General features: G+C 49.0%; 1 protein-coding gene across 1 annotated transcript in view; it reads left to right on the forward strand.

The window, feature by feature from the left end:
- Nt5dc3 (5'-nucleotidase domain containing 3) overlaps positions 1-12,465 on the forward strand; it is a 53,840-nt gene extending 41,375 nt beyond the window's left edge. Inside the window, exons 10-14 of the mRNA XM_026396698.2 lie at positions 434-515; positions 1,763-1,849; positions 2,785-2,925; positions 8,729-8,793; positions 10,470-12,465. Coding sequence (XP_026252483.1) covers positions 434-515; positions 1,763-1,849; positions 2,785-2,925; positions 8,729-8,793; positions 10,470-10,722 — 628 coding nt within the window. The 3' untranslated portion in view covers positions 10,723-12,465. The remainder of the gene's footprint in view (positions 1-433; positions 516-1,762; positions 1,850-2,784; positions 2,926-8,728; positions 8,794-10,469) is intronic.
- The last annotated feature ends 6,130 nt before the right edge of the window (positions 12,466-18,595 follow it).

The following is an 18,595-nucleotide window of genomic DNA, read 5'->3' on the forward strand; positions in this document are numbered from 1 at the left end:
CTCAATTTAGTGGATAAATGTACTAAGGCAATACTTCCACAAACTTTTTTTTTTTTTTTTTTTTTGGTGTGTGAGACAGGTTTTCTGCATGACCAAATAAATTTGGGAAATCTTTAGAAAGTGTATTTAGAGCAGGACTTGTTTCAGAGCTATCAGTAACTTTTTAAGAGGGACATAGGCAGTGTGTAGTGTTTCCTGGATTTATCTGACCCTGGTACCTTTTTTTTCCTTTCTGAATCACCTTAGGTGGATGGTGGTTCGCATGGTCTGGGGCACGTTGAACAGGCAGGGATTGTGGTGGAGTTTTGGGCTCAGGGATGTGTCAGGTGCATCGAGGGAGCTGCTTCCTGTCATCAGGAAGTGTCTGAAGTATCTCTGGGAGCAGGTGGCCTGAACTGTCATCACATGTAATGTTTCCCATTTCTGTTGTTAGACCTTTCCGAAAGGTGAATGAGAAAGGTGTCTTACTCTGGGATAAAATCCACAAGTTGCAGAAAGGCCAGATTTACAAGCAGGTATCTCTTGATCAGTTTGTTGTCTGTGTTGCTTTGCTTTGTGGCCAGCGGTCATGATAACCAATGGCTGACGTTTACTGAGGCTTGCCGTGTGCCTGGCACAGTTCGATCCCTTGAATTGACTGCTGATTAACTGGGTGGTAAAATTTAGGCTGAAGTCAATATATTTTCAAAATGCTGTTATCTAAATTAACTCAAAGTTGAATTGTTTTTAAAAACAAACTTTAAAGCATTACACGGCACATAAAATTTAAGATGCCAGTGGTAAACCTTGGAGGTTTCTTGTTAAGGAGCATTAATCATGGCATATTACTAACCCAAATTGATAATTATTTCCTGATGAGATACGTTTTTCTGTACAGTCTCAACGTATTTTGGTGACATATAAGGCTTTCAAGGGTTTGAATGAATGATTGACTGGCTGACCCAATGTTATTATGTTATTGAAGTTATTTTTTTTCCTTACATACTGATACGTTCTTGGTGGGTATGCAACAACCTTCCAGATTTGACAATAAGTATATTTTCCAGGCCTTGAAAAAATTAGATTTAGTGTAGCCATTTCACTTCTAGGAAGTTAGGCTAAGAAAATTAAGAGGTACACCATGAAACTTTGCTATAAGAGTGTTTATTATGAAGTAACTTACAAAATTGATAATGGTGTAAGCGTTCAACATCAAGGCACTGATAAAAGGAGTCAAGGTGTTTCACAGCTATTGTAATCACATTGAGATTAATATTTATTGATTTGGGGCTGGAGTTGTAGCTCAGTGATAGTGCACTTACCTAGTATGAGTGAGACACTGGTTTCAATCCTCAGTACCACGTAAAAATAAATAAATAAAATAAAGATATCATGTCCATCTACAACTAAAAAATTTTTTTAAAAATATTTTTTGATTTGGAAAGTTGATCATAGCATGTTAAATATGAAAATACAGCATGTTGAATACAGGGCCGAGGATATGGCTTACGTGTAGAGTGGTTGCCTCCCATGTGTGAGGCCCTGGGTTTGATCTCCAGTACTGAGAGAGAAAAAGAAAGATAGTTACAAAGTGTTGTTTACAATATGAAGACTTGAAAAATGCATTTAGTATAGAAGTCCAAAGATTTTTTTCTAAGAAGGTGCTTTTATGTTTTGATATTTCAAATAAACTATAAAAGCAAAACCAATTTTTTAGATATTTAAAAAATATTTGGGACCATGTATGTCATACGATGCACTGTCTGTTTTTCTCTTATTGCAGGGCAATTTGTATGAATTTTTGAAGCTCACTGGGTGGAGAGGCTCCAGAGTGCTGTATTTCGGGGACCACATATACAGTGACCTGGCGGTGAGCAGCACCTTTTCTCCTCAATTTGTTGGGGGACAGGTGTATCAGTCTCATTTCTTTTTTGTTTAGAAGGTCATTTTAATCCTTTCCTAAGAACCTGGAGTAGGCCACATTTTTTTAAATGTCTGCCTTTTACAGAACAGGATGGTTCCGAATTGTGCAAAGGATAAATTCTTATGAGGGCAATTGAAAATGTATGCAAAGAGTTGATCAGAAAAATATTTCCATTTAAATAATGATAAGAAGTGAATGCCCTTGTTAACTTTTCTTTTTTATCAGTACATCATGAAACATTAAAGATGGAGCATGAAAGCTCGAAAGCCTCAGTCCAGCTCTGGCCAGCCGGTCACTCCCAGGAAACAGCCACCTTGTGCCACTGAGGCTTTTTTCTTGACCCTGGATGTGAGGGCAGTTAGGGTTTAGCCTACACTGGGAACAAGTCTGAGTTGTTGTATTGGCTGCCATCCTTGGTTCCTTGTGGAACGAGGTTTTCTTTGTTGAGTGATGGCAGGTCTCTCCTTGCATGATTCCCAGAGCTCAAAGGCAAGTGGGTAACGTGAGGGTCGTGGCCCCTGCCACCTCCACTGTTGCTATGTCTGGATGTTTTGGCCTTCAGGTTGAGCCTCTCCCTGGACACATGGGTTCCCCCCCTCTCCCTGCCAGACCCTGGTTAATGATTCCACTCCCTGTGTTTCTGCAGGCGCTGTGATTCACAGCAATTATTTCCAGAACAGAAACTTTCTTAGGGTGGAATCATCAAAGCTTGGGGCCAGATTGGTTTAATTAAGTGTAATTCATTGAATGCAACTTGGTTAAAAACTAACCATTACAATTAAAAAGTAATTTAAATGAATGCTTCTTGTGTCTGGCAAAGGTAATGAAATGTTTGGGTTCTGTTGAGACTGATGTTGCCTTTCTGTGATCCCTGTGATTAGGATTTGACCCTGAAGCATGGCTGGCGGACTGGTGCAATTATCCCCGAGTTAAGGTCGGAGCTCAAAATCATGAACACGGAGCAGTACATTCAGACCATGACCTGGCTGCAGACCTTGACTGGCTTGTTGGAGCAGATGCAGGTTGGGATGTTTGTTCCCCCCTCACTTTTTCCTTTAAGCTTCTGGCTTATCTGCTGGTCCAAGTTATTTCACATATTTTCTGTTTAATTGTAGTTATAAAGTATGAGGTTTAAGCTGTCCTCAGTAGGCTGTAGAATAACTTCTGGAGTTATTTTGCTGCTGAGGCAATTTGTCATTTTCCCTAAAGAGACCATTAAAAAAAAAAAGTGCAGTCATTTGAGAGTGTTTGCAGAGCCTGCACAAATGCAGGTATTTATGATCCTCTGTCAGTGGAAATGGGGCCCTTACTTTCACCCTGAGTCACACCAGGGCTGTCCTGTGGGGTGCTGATTTGAGCAGCTCTGCTAGTGCTGGGTTTCAGTCTTTCCTCTTCCGTCAGCCTGCTGTGGGACTTCTCTATCCTGGGCCTCGGTTTCCCTGTCTGTAAGGGGAAGCGTCCTGTGGAATGTGCACTTCAGTCGAAGTTTGCTGGAAAGTGTCACAAAACCAGTCAAGATCTCTGGGTCCAGCCTCAGTCTGATTTTGAAGAAAATATGCATGGTTTGCTTTCCTTCTGGAGTTTGGTGGCAGTTAACTTCTTTCTGTAAATTATGTGGTCCAGTTTGGGACAGTTAGAGAGGAATGTCCTTTTTATTGGTCACATCCTGGCCTGTGGGAGCCACTCCTCTGTTGCAACTGCGACCCCCTTCTCTGGGCCTGTCCCCCTCCTGCACTCACCAGGTACCTCACTTTCTCCCTGGTCCAGCTGGCCTGGGCTGCTGTCCTCCTGGCAGGGTGGAGGTAGCCAGGACTCTGCAGTGTCACAGAGTACTGATGGTTAATCTGCGTGCCAGCCATTGTGCTGAGAGCTTGCCCTGTGCACCGAGCTGACTCTTGGAGATTACGGGGCACAGATGCCCGCTGTCTTGGCTGACACTTCAGCTCTGGCACAGCCTGTTTAGCCCATCAGTGGCTTTGGAAATGGGCGAAGAACTGCCTTGCTGCCCTAATTGGCAGTCCGTGTTGAGGTGGCTGGGCGCTGAGCTCAGGCAGAGCCGTGGGGAGAGGCAGGCCACATGTTCCAAAGCGTGAGCCCCTGCACGTCCGCCAGGCTGGTTTCCAGTGTTCCCTGTCTGTCCTGGTCATTGGCTCTTCTCTGGTGAGGCTTTATTTTGCTGCTTCTACCGTGCTTGCCTGTGATATGATTTTCTAAACACATAAGACATCGATTCTGGGCTAATGTAGCCGAGAGTTTGCATGTCACACAGCAGCAGTTGTTCCTTCTTGTGTGCCAGCCACACCTTGAGTGCTTGCTGTATACACGATGCTCACTTAATAAAGTTATCCTGTGCAGGTAAGTGCAGATTTTCCATTTCAGAATAGGAAACCTGGGTTTCAAGAGGTTAGTGACATGTCCAAGGTCCTAAATGACAGAGCAAGCCTTGAACCCAGACTTGGGATGCCCATATCCGGGCCCTTGAGCATCATCCTAGTGCCTGCTGGTTCAGGGGTCTCAGGTGGAGCCAGAGGCTTTACCTTGTCTTATTTGCAGTTTATCTTTCTGTGGGATTTAGTTTAACTGTAGTCAACTTGGTTCTGAAAGTATTAAATGGAAAATTCCAGAGATAATTCACAAATTTTAAAATAACTTTTATTACATTGTTGTTATTGTTCTGTTATTAGTTACTATTATTAATCTCTGCCTAATTTTATAAGATAGACTTTGTCATAGGTATGTACACAGAGGAATAACAGCAGACTCTGGGCTTGGTGTTACCCCAGTTCAGGCATCCCCTGAGGGTTGAGTGCAGGGGTGTGTGTGTGTGTGTGACCTCGCCTTAGTTGGAGTCCAGTGGCAGCAGCTGCTGGTCAGATATGCAAACAACCTGCGTGTGGATGACTTCACTGCTTTGGGAACCGTCTTTGTTTTGTTTTCCTCTCTGACCTGTGAAAACAAGTTTGACAGTTAAGAGTGTACCTCAGGGGCTGGGGATGTGGCTCCAGCAGTAGAGCGCTCGCCTGGCATGTGCGGGGGCGCTGGGTTTGATCCTCAGCACCACATAAAAAAATAAAAAATAAAAAAGATATTGTGTCCACTGAAAACTAAAAAATAAATATTAAAAAAATTCTCTCTCTCTCAAAAAAAGAAAAAAACGAGTGTGACTCAGAGAAAGGAGGTGTTGGAGATGTTTCTGGGACTTGGAGGATCAGTTATACAAGGCACAGGGTTAGGGAGTAAGAAAAGGGAATGAGCCTTTACGGTGCACCCGTTTCACAGGAGAGAAAGCCGAGGCCGAGAGATGAGTGACTTCCAGCATCACAGAGTCAGTGGTGGGCACCGGGCCCTGCTGACTGTAGCAGGTCTTCTCTGCGCTGGGCACTTGGGCCTTGTGTTCATTTCACCCTCGTGACTTCCAGAGTTCGGAGAGCGTCCCTTGCGTTTTATAGATGAAGAATCTGAGCACAGAAGAAAAACACCTTGCTCAGGCCTGCGGTGGCACTGGCCTGGGCTTGGGTGCCCTGGTCTCTGCCTCCGCGCTGCGCCACCTTGGGCTCTGACGCTTTATATGATGTTGGGTCAGCGGCACCAGGTTAGAGGAGTGTGGCTGATAATTTTAAACATCCCAGAGAGTGTCCATCCTAACTGTCCTCCCTGTCCCCCCACTGTCCCTGCTCCCGCAGGGTTCACCTGGAAAGGTAGACATTTTCCACTGATCCTGTGGCACATTTCTAGAACTCTTCATTATTTATGAAGAGAAAAAAATTTTCCTTTGGGGCAGGGGTAACAGTATCATTTGGAGCCTAGTCTGATAATTTAAATAGAAGCATGATTTTTGCTTTCTAAACAGTGACTTTAAAGAATCATGTTGCTAGCTAGCCTTGCAGTGCGCTCCACAGTGGCCACAGTTAGTGGTGGTGGGGCTGGTCACTGGTGGGGCTGTCCAGTGGGGGGGCTGGCTGGGGTTAGCAAACTTCTGCGGAGGGCCCGATGGTAGATGTTCAGGGCTGTGTGGGCTGTGGATTCTGTCACGGCTGCTCAGCTTTCCTAACAGAAGCAGCCGTGGACCCTGTGTGAGTGAGCAGTGGTAGCTTGTCCTGCTGAACTCCAGTGGACACTGAAATATGAATTCATTTACTTTCATGTGTCATGGAATTATTCTCCTTTTGCCCCCCCCCCCATCTGTCCCCCTCCAAGCCTATTTGTAGGCTCCTGAGTGAGCACAGACCCTCAGAACCAGTGTCCCTGCTGTGGTGTGCTGCCTTGGCCTCAGCTCTCTGGATCCTTCCTCCATTGCGTTTCCCTTCGGCAGCCTTGGGGCAGAAGTTGGAGAGGCTCCATCCTCATCCTTGGCCACCCTCCAGATTCAGGACCATAGGGACCCAGGGGTGGGAGTCTGAGTGGGTGCACCACCCACTCCATGGCTGGGAGAGCCGGGTTAGAGAGCGTGCCTTGAGCTTGGGAGATTTGCGTTGGCTCTTCTGTTGGCAGAGCTGCCTCGGGCGGGTTCCCCGAGGGTCAGGAGTGGAGAGAACTCCCCCGGCCTCTAGCAGGCAGCTAGCTTGAGAAGGGAGAGCAAGTAGATTGACTTAGGTCATCCTCCTCCCTGTCGCCAGGCAGTGAATGTGCCCTCCTGCAGGGGCACCACTCTCTTAGTCCATGGTGACTGTACCGTAGACTGGTGGCTTAAAGCAGAAGCATTTATGTCCCACCGTCCTGGAGACTGGGATCTGAGGTCCAGGAGCCAGCAGAGCTCTTGTCTGGGTGGGCCCAGCGTTGCATGGTGCTGTGCATGGCTGGAAGGTGGCTGGAGAGCTCTCTTGGGGTCGTTTTTATAAGGGCACTCTTCGCATTCGAGGCTCAACCCTCATCATTTTGTCACCTCCCCATACCTTCATGCTGGAGGCTGGGATTTCTGCTTAGGAATCTCAGAGGGCCACGAGCACCCTGGGCCATGACGCGCCGAGGGCGGGCCTGGGAGCTCCTTCCCGCTAGTGTGAGCAGTGGGCGTCCAGTTCACGGGGCAGGAGGTGGGTGTGGGCAGAGGAGAGGTGGGGAGTCCCCGTTCTCCGTGGCCTCACGTTGTGTTGGCCTGGTCTGCCCCACGGGGGCCTCCATTCCCGTCCTCTTGTGTCTTTGGCCTCCGGCGGAGTCCCATCGGGCAGAGGTGCAGAAGGAACTCGCACGTTCGCACATGTGAAGGTCCCTGTGGCGCCTGAGATTTTACTTCTTCCGATTTGGTCTGAATCCGGGATGTCCTGGAGCTCGGTTCTGGAGTAAGTAGCTTGCTATCAAATGTGAAAGCTAATTCAAAATGCCCTCACAGAACCTGCTTCAAAACTCCCAGCAAGGAGAGGCTGGCGGTCTGTGCTCCTGGCACCCAGCCGGTGGGTTTCCTTTCCTTCTTTTATTTTTTTTAGATATCGGTGGACCCTTATTTTATTCATTTAGTTATATGTGGTGCTGAGGATTGAACCCAGTGCCTCACGCCTGCAGGCAAGTGCTCTACCCCTGAGCCCCAGCCCCAGCCCCAGCCCCAGCCCCAGCCCCAGTGGGTTTTCAGATGGAAGCTGCTTCCGGTGGGGTAGCCCCTGACATTAGCATGAAGCCCAGATTCCAAGCCCAGGCGAGACAGCTTTGTGTGAGTGCAGACTCTGCCTGGCGGCTGCGGGTGTCACCTTGGTGGGCCAGGCAGATGTGACAAGCACAGGCTCCCACGTGAGAAGCAGATGGTCTGCCCATTTGGCCTTTCCCTCTGAGCTCTGAGGTTACCCTGCGGTCAGGGATCCCAGTGAGCTCCACCTGTCCCCTGCGATCATATGTGCCTCCGACTCCGCCCTCCCTGTTCCCTTCAGTCACAAGAACGTTGGAGGGAGACTTGTGAGATTCCACTGGGAGGTTGTGGGCAGCTGTCATTTTCTTTTTGTCTTTGACTCACATTTTGGCAGACCAGAAAGTCTCCTGCTCTTTCGTCACTCACGTTGAGATGTGTCATCTTGTTGCCCTTTGCCTCTTCAGATTTAAACATCTAATAAAGTGATGTAACATTAAAGAAAAAAACCAGAACCATTTATGGTCCTCCTACCTTTGCACAAATTTTTTAAAAATTCTGTGTTAATTTCTAGCACATATTTTCACATACTTGCAATTAGTGGACGTACCGTTATGCACACTGTTTCAACTTAACTGCTGTGATATGATATACATGCATGTAATATATGAAGTAGCTAGTATGTGGGAAGGGTATGTTAATATACATAATAATTAGATGTAATGGGTATGTCGCCCATGTGGGTTTACACATATATTTTTACATGGACATACATGCATTACTTTTATACAAGCCTTTAATTACGGTTGAATATCTTCATAATATTCCCCTCTTAATTTGCTAAATCAGGTTTCTAATGATGGATATTTAAAACTCTCTGTGCTCTGTGTGTGTATGAGTGTGTGTGTGTGTGTGTGTGTGTGTGTGTCTGTGTGTGTGCGTGTCTGTGTTAATTTTGTAAGTGAAGAAGGCAGGGTTTCAGTTGGAGAATCTGAAAATGTATTACTTCACCCAAGTACCTGCCTCTCTTTTTTTTAATTTAAAAAAATATTTATTTTTTAGTTATAGGTAGACACCATGTCTTTATTTTTATGTGGTGCTGAGGATCAAACCCAGTGCTTCATGCATGCTAGGCAAGGGCTCTACCACTTGAGCCACAACCCCAGCCCAAGTACCTGCCTCTTAAAGAAATATAATTCTTCCGAGAGCTGCCCATCAAAAAATTCTGATGAGTTTGTTTGAAACCCAAACTATCACTGGCTTGTGTCCTGCAGGTTCACAGAGATGCTGAGTCGCAGCTGGTCTTGGAGGAGTGGAAAAAGGAGAGGAAGGAGATGAGGTGAGAGTGGCTTATTTTGAAGACGGTGACCTGTTCTGGGTGTGCTCAGCCCACATGTTCTCCCAAGGCCATCCGAGGCATGATCATGAAACATCCATGGTGTGCTCCCAGGTGTAGATGTGGCTTCCCAGGACTCCAGGATCAGTTGTCTGCTGTCGGTGACAGTGGCATTTCTTAGAGGCCAGCGGTAACCTCCATTTTTCCCCTGCCCTGGCAGCGTCATGGGAGAAGGGGACTCTTCCTCTCCTTCCTCCTCCCCGCCTCCTTGACTGTTCCATCTGGGCTGTTGGTGGCCCTGTGTTGCCAAAGCCGGGAGCATGTGTGGCTGTTGGGGCTGTGATGGGGGAGGGCTCTGAGCCCCAGTGAGATCTTAGGGCTCCTACACCTGGGTGTGTGTTCGTACCTATGGCTCTTGCAGGAATATGCACATAGTCGGTCATCAGAATGTTTCCTGAAGCCCCTCTGCTGTCAGAAATGTTTGGCCGGTGTGTGTCCTAGTGGACAGTTCGCAGAGGGGGCCTGTTGACAGTCGTGCTCCTTGCGAAGGGTGCTTTGTATGTGGACGCTCTTGGCAGGAATGCTGAAGAACCCGGCCCTCCTCAGGCCCTGGGTCCAGTCTAAGGTCTGGGAAAGTGGCTGCTGCTGGATTCTAGCCTCTGAGCAGTGGGCAGCCTGGCTCCAGGGGGAGTCCGTGAGCACAGTGGGAGAGGTGTGGAGAGGGGACAGTGTCCATGCCTCAGGCTCTGTGGGAGCCAGGGTGGTAGTGCACGCTGTCCCGCTGTCCCTCCTCCTCCCGCAGGCTGTTGGCCACCTAGGGCTTGCTCTGACAGGATTTCCTTTAGCATAAAGTGTCCTGAGAGGAAGGTGGGGGGCAAGGCTTGGAGCAGAGGGACTTCAGGTTTCTTACCCTGAAGGCCAGGCCTGGGTCACATTCCGTGGGGCATTCACTTCTAGGAACCTCAGATAACTAGACAAAGGGACCAATGACTTTGAGTATTTAATATCTTCACATTTCAACGAGATTCTTCAGTAAACGTTGGAAAACCATCCAGGTTGTTCCGCCCACAGAGACCCAGGTGGGTTCTTTTAATGTTCTGCTGTTTGGTGGTTATTGCTTCTGTCATCGACAAGTGATGGCAGGCAGGTGACACCACTGCTGGCTTTAGTCACACAGTTGTGTAAACAGTTATACTGTTTGCTGTATTTAACTAATTTATCAACATTCCATTTTTCTGGAATATTCTGTAAGGTTCCCAGCCACAAGATGGTGTGCCTGTCCTTGTGTGTGGGATGTTGATTTAGACACAAATGCACAGAGTGGCAGAGGGGCCACTGTAGGGATTTGGGACCTTCTGTGGAGCCGTGACCTTGACCGTGCAAACTGCTGTGGGCTGGGCTGGGCTGGGCTGGGCGGAGGCCCTGAGGTTGAAGCTGTGTCTCCTTCCCAGGCTGCAGTAACTGGGAAGTGTGATCACAGTCATCTCAGAGGTGTCGGATGGACGGATGGTTTTCTTGAATGGAAGTCAGGATTGTTCTAACTTCAAGTCCTGTCGTTTTTTTTTTTGTTTGTTTGTTTTTTAATTAAGAGATTTTGATTTTAGTAATTGAAAAACCTTTAAAAACCTTTCTCTGCTGCTCTGTTTCCGTTTTTATTTATTTGTTTATTTTTGCTTTAGGGAGATGACCAAGAGCTTCTTCAACGCCCAGTTCGGAAGCCTATTCCGCACAGACCAGAACCCCACCTACTTCCTGAGGCGCCTGTCGCGGTTCGCGGACATCTACATGGCGTCTCTGAGCTGCCTCTTGAACTACGACGTCAACCACACCTTCTACCCCAGGAGGACTCCCCTGCAGCATGAGCTGCCCGCGTGGTCCGACAGGGCCACCACCTCCAGGGCTCCCCTCCTGCAGGAGGCGCAGGCCAAGTAACCCTGGCCCCTGGGGAAAGGGCCAGAAGCAGCCTGGCCCCCACCGTGTCCACTGGATGGGGTGGACTCTGGGTGGGCCCAGTGGCTTTCTGAAGAGACACGATAGGCTTTTGATGTGTTTTGCACCTAGAGGACAGGACTCCCCAGGCTGAGAGGAGCCTGCCGCCCACTGGTGCGCCTCCCTTCTCTCGGGGCCTGGGCGTAGCTTGGTACTGGAAGTCCCACTCCGCCTTGTTCTCTAGGACCTGGAACTGACCTGGGTTAGGTGAGACCACTCGTGCCAGCAGGTCCTTTAGACGCTGCTCTGGCTCTTGCACCGTTTACCTTGGGGGCTGCAGAGCCTGAGGATGCATGGAGATACCCCGTCGGCAGCAGGCAGACACTTCAGGAGCTGTTGCTGGCAGTAACCGCTGTGAGTGGCAGAGGTCCCTGAATGGCAGGATGCCCCGGTCTCTGGTCCTGAGGCTTTGGCGGGCCTTCCTGTGGTGGATCGCGTCCAAGAGAACCCAGCCTCCTGGAAGGACTTAGAGGAGAAGGAACAAGAACACTGTCCTCATTGTGTGCTGCTGTGACCCAGCCCAGGCCAGGCAAGGACATCTGGTACAACAGGAGATGGGAATGAGGGCGAGGGTGCTGCTCTGGCTACGGTCACCTTCCAGTTGGCCGCACCTCTGCCTACTGTCCAACGAGGCTGTGAGACATCCATGGGGCAGAAGAACCCCAGCCTTTGTGGGAGGTTCCCCAGACCCACAGGAAGCCCAGAATCGCCGCCCTGAGCCCTGGTCTCCTGCACTTACTGAAGGAAAGAAACGGAAACAAGACAAGACCCTTGTGCTGAAGTCCTATACCACAGCACCCCCAGGCTAAGCTGGAATCTTGTTAGAGCATGTTTCCAGAAACTGTCCTGCTCTGCGGGGGGACAGACAAGGTGGCTTCCTCTCTCGACAGCAACCACATGGGAGAGGTGCCGCTTTGGCAGAGGAGAAGGAAGGGGCCTTCCCCAGCCACCTCCAGCCCTTGCTTAGTTCTGGTTCCTGCCCCGTTTGAGTGGCTCTGGGAGTTCAGGTGGTTTCCTTTTGGTGGTTCAGGTGGGACAAGGTGAGAGACATCGAAGTTAGTAGGAAGACCTGGGTCCTGAGCTGTTCTCATTTCTAAGACTGAAGCAAATGGCCATGTTCTTCTCCTTACTTCCTCCCTCTGGAGGGAAGAAGGCTTTATTAATCTGTCGTCGTAGCATCTTTCTCTGAGCACCTCAGGGCTGTGCTGTTTTTATTGCAGATGCTTCCGGCCAGTGATCTTGTCTAGTCTTGCTGGGATTCATCTTGGGATCTTGCTCTTTAAATCTGGAGAATGGGCAGGAACCTGGGGGGCCTGTGGAGAGCACTTGCTCATTAGGCACGTTTATGTAGGAATCGTAAGCGGCTGTTGAACACCCGCCTGGCATTGCACGGGCTTCCGCCAACATGCAGGAGTCCAGTGAGTTACGTGGCACCCTCTGGCTCTGCTCATTGTGATGCGGTTTGACTTTGGTATTTGGTTGTTTAACTGTCCTGGTGGAGGTGATGCTTTAGACCCAGGTAGGCTTCTTTTCCTTCTGTGTTGTAGGATGAACACCGTAGGGCACAGTCGTCTGACCCTCTTTTGGGACAGTGGGCGTGTTGTTGGTGTCACCCAGGTGCTTCACCACCAGTGTTTTGGAGTCTGGCTTTTAAGGCAGCAAGTGATGCTCAGAACTGCTCAGTTACGGGTCCCAAAAGGATGGGCTGGTGCTTTCTCTTGGCTTTTGATTTCTGCTTTGGAGAAGCAGAAGAGGACCCAGGGGTGGCTGAGAAGCATCCGTGGCTTATGGATGAGGTGCCAGGTAACAGGGTGTTTTGTTTACTCAAGAGTGAAGTAGAACTTTTTAAAAAAATCTGCTCTCTTTTGAATATCTGGGCTAGGTGACCTAAGCCTTGGGGCAGGGGACATTTTCTGGGAATGAATAATGAATAATGAATTTTACAGATTATTCCCAGGGAGGAGGGTTTTCATTTCAGGGCCATGAGCCTGGCAGCCCAGAGATCTGCCAGGTGGCAGAGGCCTGGCATCCCTTGTACCAGGGCCACCAAACGAGGGCCTGGCACACTCAGCAGCGCAGCTCTGGGGAGCAGCAGAGCATTTTCCCGCTTCTTCCTCCTCCAGCTCAGTCAGGGCAGGCTTTAGCCTGTCACCATCACGACTCAGCTGGGACCTGGCCCGCTGCACTGTGCGGCTTGTTCTTCCCCGTTTGTTCTGGGGTGTGTGCGCCGATGGAAGCGCGTGGGCATCAGAAGTGACTGTTCTCCGCCACTTAAGAGAATCAATTTGTAAAGCAAACTATAAAATTAGTTTGAACATTGAGACAGTTACTGTTGTTAACCTTGCTGAGGTTGATTTTCTAAGAATTATGAGAACAAAAGTTCACAGTCCAGGGGCGTCCACACCAGCGGTGACAGTCCGGCAAGGCTCGGGCACCCATAGCAGGTGCTTGGGGAAGGCACAGCACTGAGGGTTTTCTCCAGAATTTTTGCTTTTATAGAGGAAACCTGGCTTTAAAAATATTTTAAGTTTTTGGCTTACAGCTCCCACTTTCTCCTACCACCCCTCCCTGTCCCTCTCCCCCCCCTTCCTTCTCTCCTCCCCTCCCCTTCTTCCCTGTCATATTTGACTCTTGGGCTCCATTTTCTGCTCTCACCATTAATTCCACGTAACACGTACCACCTGCTGTGGCCGGAATCACTGGTTGCTTTGAGCAGTACATCAGCCCTCTTAATTATTGCAAAGGAGAAGCGAGAAGCAATCTTGCCTCCTACTAATTTGGCTTTTCCTCTGTCCTCCTCTCAATAGGTTTTTAAGTGGCAGAGAGTGCTAAATATTGGCCTTGAATTCTATTTAGCCCAATGCTCATTGGCTGCCAGAGGCCCCGACAGGACCCCGTATCTAGAATACTCTTAAGACTAAATTTGGCCAGATGCAGGGTTGTCTGATTTTTCAATTGCCTGTTTTCCCTCTTAATAATATTGATTTCCTTTTGTACCACACTTTTTTTCCTTTAGTATGTGGGAGCTGGATTCAAAGTTGAACTAACTTTTGACACCACTGTTGGCTTAAGGGAAGGGAAGGGGGGAGGGGAGGGGAGGGGAGGGGAGGGGAATGAAGTTCTTCTAATAAGGGTCAGAGAACTTTTCCCTTAAAGGGCCAGACAGGTACAGCTTTGCTCCTGTAGACATGGGCATGGCATGGGCATGGCATGGGCATGGCATGGGCATGGCATGGGCATGGGGGCTCTACCAAAACAGGCTGTGGGCCGGATTTGGCCCTGGGCTGTGGTTTGCCATCCCCCACTAATGGATTGTGTGGGTTTCAAGGGTGACATTCCCCTCTTGAGAGGTGCAGATGAATAACCTAATTTTGGATGCAGGTCTGGAAAGATGTTCCCTGGGTAGGTAGGTGTGCCAAGTTCCCTTCTGAGCTGCTTTCTGGGCCTGTTTCCTGGCTGCTCGGTGGTCAGACAGGATGTTTCCAGCACATATCAAGATTGCTCTGTGGTGTGTACCTGAGATACCTCTCGTTGTTTGTTATTGTGCTTCTCGGGTGCTGGGCTCTGCTGCCCAGGTGACCTTTCTGAACTGAAGGACTTAGTTCCCCAATGGCGGGGTGAGCTGTTGGCTGGCTGCTCACAGCTGTCAGACCTCTGGGAATTTCCCTTGCCTCACCCCAGATCACAGCCCCTTCCTGGGAGCCTCTGGACTGCTGCACGTGGAGGCACAGAGGCCTGGCCTCCCCAACCCGGGACAACCCTGTAGATCCCCCCAGCTCCACCCCTCTCTGCTGGTCAGTCAGGCCTGCATCGAGGTCAACGGCAACCCCTCCACCCCTTCCCACAGATCCTGCATGCAGCGCCCACCTCCAGGGCACCCACTTGGGACAGTGCTTCTGTACTTAGTAGTACAAGCTTCAACTCCAACTTAGGAGCCTTTTCTAATTGTTTAATGGAATGACAAACTGTGCCTATACAGTAACAGGCATAAGAAATGCAAATTAGGTAACTATTTATTCTCAATGTGAATTTGCTATTTATTCTGAATGTCGATTTTATGTGTTAGTGGCATTGAACTCAACGTCAAATAAAAGTTTGAATTGTATCGCCTGGTGTGTTGCTCAGTCATCGCTCCTCTGTACTGATGCTGACAAAGCCTTATGAGATTGTCGTGAATCCACAGCATTGTTTTCTCTTCTTGTCGGGGGAGGGTGCCAGGGACTCAACTCAGGGGCACTGGACCACTGAGCCACAACCCCAGCCCTATTTTGTATTTTATTTGGAGACAGGATCTCATTGAATTGCTTAGTGCCTCACTTCACTGAGGCTGACTTTGAACCCTGGATCCTCCTGGGATTACAGGCGTGTGCCACTGTACCCAGCTTATAGCGTTGTTTTCTAAACATGCCTTTTGTATAAAATTTGAGATAATCTCTAGTAAAAGAAATAGAAGAATTTTTTAAAAATTAATTTATTCTGATCAGTTATACATGATAGCAGAATGCTCTTCGATTCAAATAGAAGAATTTTTGTAGTTAAAAAAATATTCTTGGGCTGGGAATGTGGCTCAGTGGTAGAATGGTAGAGTGCTTCCCTGTGAGGGCCTGGGCTCCAGCCTCAGCACTGCGTGTGCATGCACACCACTGCCCTGCCACCATGGATCCCTACAGGGCTGTCCCTGAGAGAAGGATCAAACTTACCTTATACCTCTGGAGCTTGAAGGCTGTTCATACAAACAGGATGTGAGCGCAGCCTGGGGTGGGGCAGGAGGCTCCGCTTCTGGCCCCCAAGGAACTGCTTCCTCCAGAAGGAGGAGGAGCTGGGGGTCCACGTGCCTGTTTGTAGTCAAACATTAGGAACAGTGGAAGACGGTTTTCAGGAAAAGAAATAGGGATCAGGAGCTCGCATTAGGAAGTCAGTTCACTTATGCATTTTGGGTGAATTTGTAGATACTTTTTATGTTTTTTAAATGTGTATGTATGTGTGGGTTTAACATCTTAAAATTCTTGACCAGCTGTCCCTCTGCTTGACAGGGGGCTTCTTTTCTTTTCCTGGAATTGGGAGAGGACTCGGGGGCTTCCCGAGCCTTGGACTTGGCTCAGCAGAACCCCAGTGATGGGGAGTAAAGTTGTTGGGGTTGTGAAGGCGACAGATGTGCTCATGCCAGCCTTTCCCTCCACCCAGGTCTGCACTGTGTCCCTGGGGACAGTTTGGAGATATGTGGCAAGTAGGCTGGAGGATGCTTAGTTGTCACAGTGAGGGGAGGGCATTCTGGCTTTTCAGGGTGACATCTGGGCATTTTGAATTGTCCTAAACTTTGCACATGGTACCAAGAGCCCAGTACAGTGAAAAGCTGCCCCTGCCCACACATCCTTCAGGGTCTTGCCGACATCCGGGCACGGGGAAGCCTCTCTGTGTCTCTAATAGCCTGTTTCTAAGCTTAGACCCTTATTATGTTTTACGTGTAACCAGAAAGAATTTTTTGACATGACTTTGACATACTGAATTTTCTAGGAATGCAGCATTATATCAATCACAGAGGATTTTAGCTTTGCCATATTCAAAACCTTGTAAAGAATCATGCACAGTTTCAGAAAAGCACCCCCCCCCCAACAGTGCCACTCTTGAATTGATAGTCACACACACACCTGTTAGTCTGCATTTGTGGTCGTCATTTTAATGAGATCCTGCAGATGCACATCTGTAAGAGTAGACCTACCGTCTTAGTCCATTCAGGCTGCTATAACAAAATACCGTGGACTGGTGGCTTATGAACAGTGTATTACAGTTGCAGAGACTGGGAAGTCAAGGTGGAGGTACTGGCAGAGTTGGTGTCTGGTGAGGCCTGTCTCCTCGTTAACAGATGGTGGAGGGCCGAGGGAGCTAATCCTATCATGAGGATTCGCCCTCCCGACTCAGTCACCTCCCAAAGGCCTACTTCCCATCACCATGGGGATTAAGATGTCAAAATGTGAATTTTGGGGGAGACAAAGCATCCAGACCATTGCACTGAATTAACCCCTTTTAAAAATGCCATTTGTAAAAATATCATTATTTAAGTGGAATAGTGTCTCCTCTCAAATCTGAACTTAATTTAAGCAATTATAATATCTTCATTTTGTCTTTGTGGAATTGAACCTGAGAACTTACCAACCAAGTATTTGTTATTATAAATTACTTAGGGGACAATATATTAACTAAGGGAACATTGTTGTGTATGATGGTAGGCAGTGTTCTCTATGGATCTGGGTGTGTGGTACTAAGGCAGAGGGTGCTGTGGGTCAAAATGCAGTTTTGGAGAGCTGGCCTAAGAGGCCACCCCACAAGGATTCTTGGGGGCTTTGATGAGGCTCAGCCCACCACCATCAAATCCCCTGCATTCTTCTCCAAAGCAGAGCCCCCAGGGCACGGGAAGTAGAGGCAAATCATCACCCCTGGTCACACTCTCACATGCCTTTTCCTCTAAGGTAGTGTAGCGATTCGTAAGCCAACAGGTCCTAGTTAATGTGCCAGAGTTTCTTTGTAAGTGGTTGGCTGAGGTTGTTTTCCCCTCATTGCTACTAAAGCCAGAAGAGACTTTGGGTAGAGGCTCACAGGTTTATCCCATATCCCACATGATAGTTCCCTGGATATCAGCTCCAGCCCCTGGGGACACCATCAGCTGTCGGCTTGTTAGGCCCACCCACCCCGTGCCCAGGGGCCACCAGCCCTGCTCTAGCAAGGGGAGGCTGGGCCTCGAGAGCAGATTTGCCCTGCTGCATCCCTGGCGAGGTTCCCAGTGACCCCTCACTTTTTGAAGCTCCATCGACTGTGCAGACCTTTCCCCAGGACTTACTCTGCCTCGCACCGTTCTTGGAACTGGACACAGCAGGTGAAGACCCACGGAGGGCACATTGGAGCTGAATGATCTGGCCCAGGGCTCCAGAGTGGAGGGCCAGGTTGTGGAGAGTGAGGAGGATGGAATCGTTTAACATCCGTGGACTCCTCCCCCATCCAGGGGCCTGAGGCCCCCATTGGACGGGCTGCTGGGCAGCGGGGCTTATGCCCCATGAGCTCCGGAGCACTGGAGAGGGAGCCGTCAGCTTCAGAAGGAGCTGACCTGGCGGCCCCTCTGGGCTCAGCCAGCCTGGGTGACCCATTCCTCTGCCTGTGCCAGTTGCTCATGTCCTTTCCTGACCCCAGGGGGGGGGACTTGTGTGTGGGTGAAGGGCAGTGCCGGGAGGGAATCGTCCTCTCTTCTGAGCCAGCTCTGAGGAGGTGCCTTTCCTGAGTGGTCCACTGTGTGGGTGTGATGAGGGCAGTAAGGCCAGTTGATCCCTTTGAGCATGATCTGTCCCCTCAGAAGGCACAGTGGGAAGATGCTGTCTTCAGTGGTGTCATTGATCCCCTGAATGAACCCGCCCTGAAGCCCCCACTTCCGAGCCTTCTCGTTACACAAACCAGTACAACCCCTTGTGATGAGAGGCTGAGTCCCGATTTTAGTGAGGGAGCCTACAGTTAAACCTATTCTTTTTGTAAAACTTTTAATTTGTTCTTTTAGTTATACATGGCAGTAAATGTGTTAAACCTATTCTGGTTTTTAAGTCTCAGATGTCTCTAAAGAAAATATACTGTGCACTCGTACACACTCACACATTCTCTCTCTCCCTCCCCCCCTCTCGTACCCCTTCCAGGGCTAAAATTGCAGTAAACCATACTACTTACTGAGAAATGGACACAGATAACAGGAACTTGGGACAATAACAAGAAAATATGTAGATCTGTGTGCTGAGCCGGCCACGAGCTGTGTGTGTGTGAACTAGGAGCTTGAGTACCT

This window comes from Urocitellus parryii, chromosome 5 (assembly GCF_045843805.1).
Source record: "Urocitellus parryii isolate mUroPar1 chromosome 5, mUroPar1.hap1, whole genome shotgun sequence".
Taxonomy (NCBI): domain Eukaryota; kingdom Metazoa; phylum Chordata; class Mammalia; order Rodentia; family Sciuridae; genus Urocitellus; species Urocitellus parryii.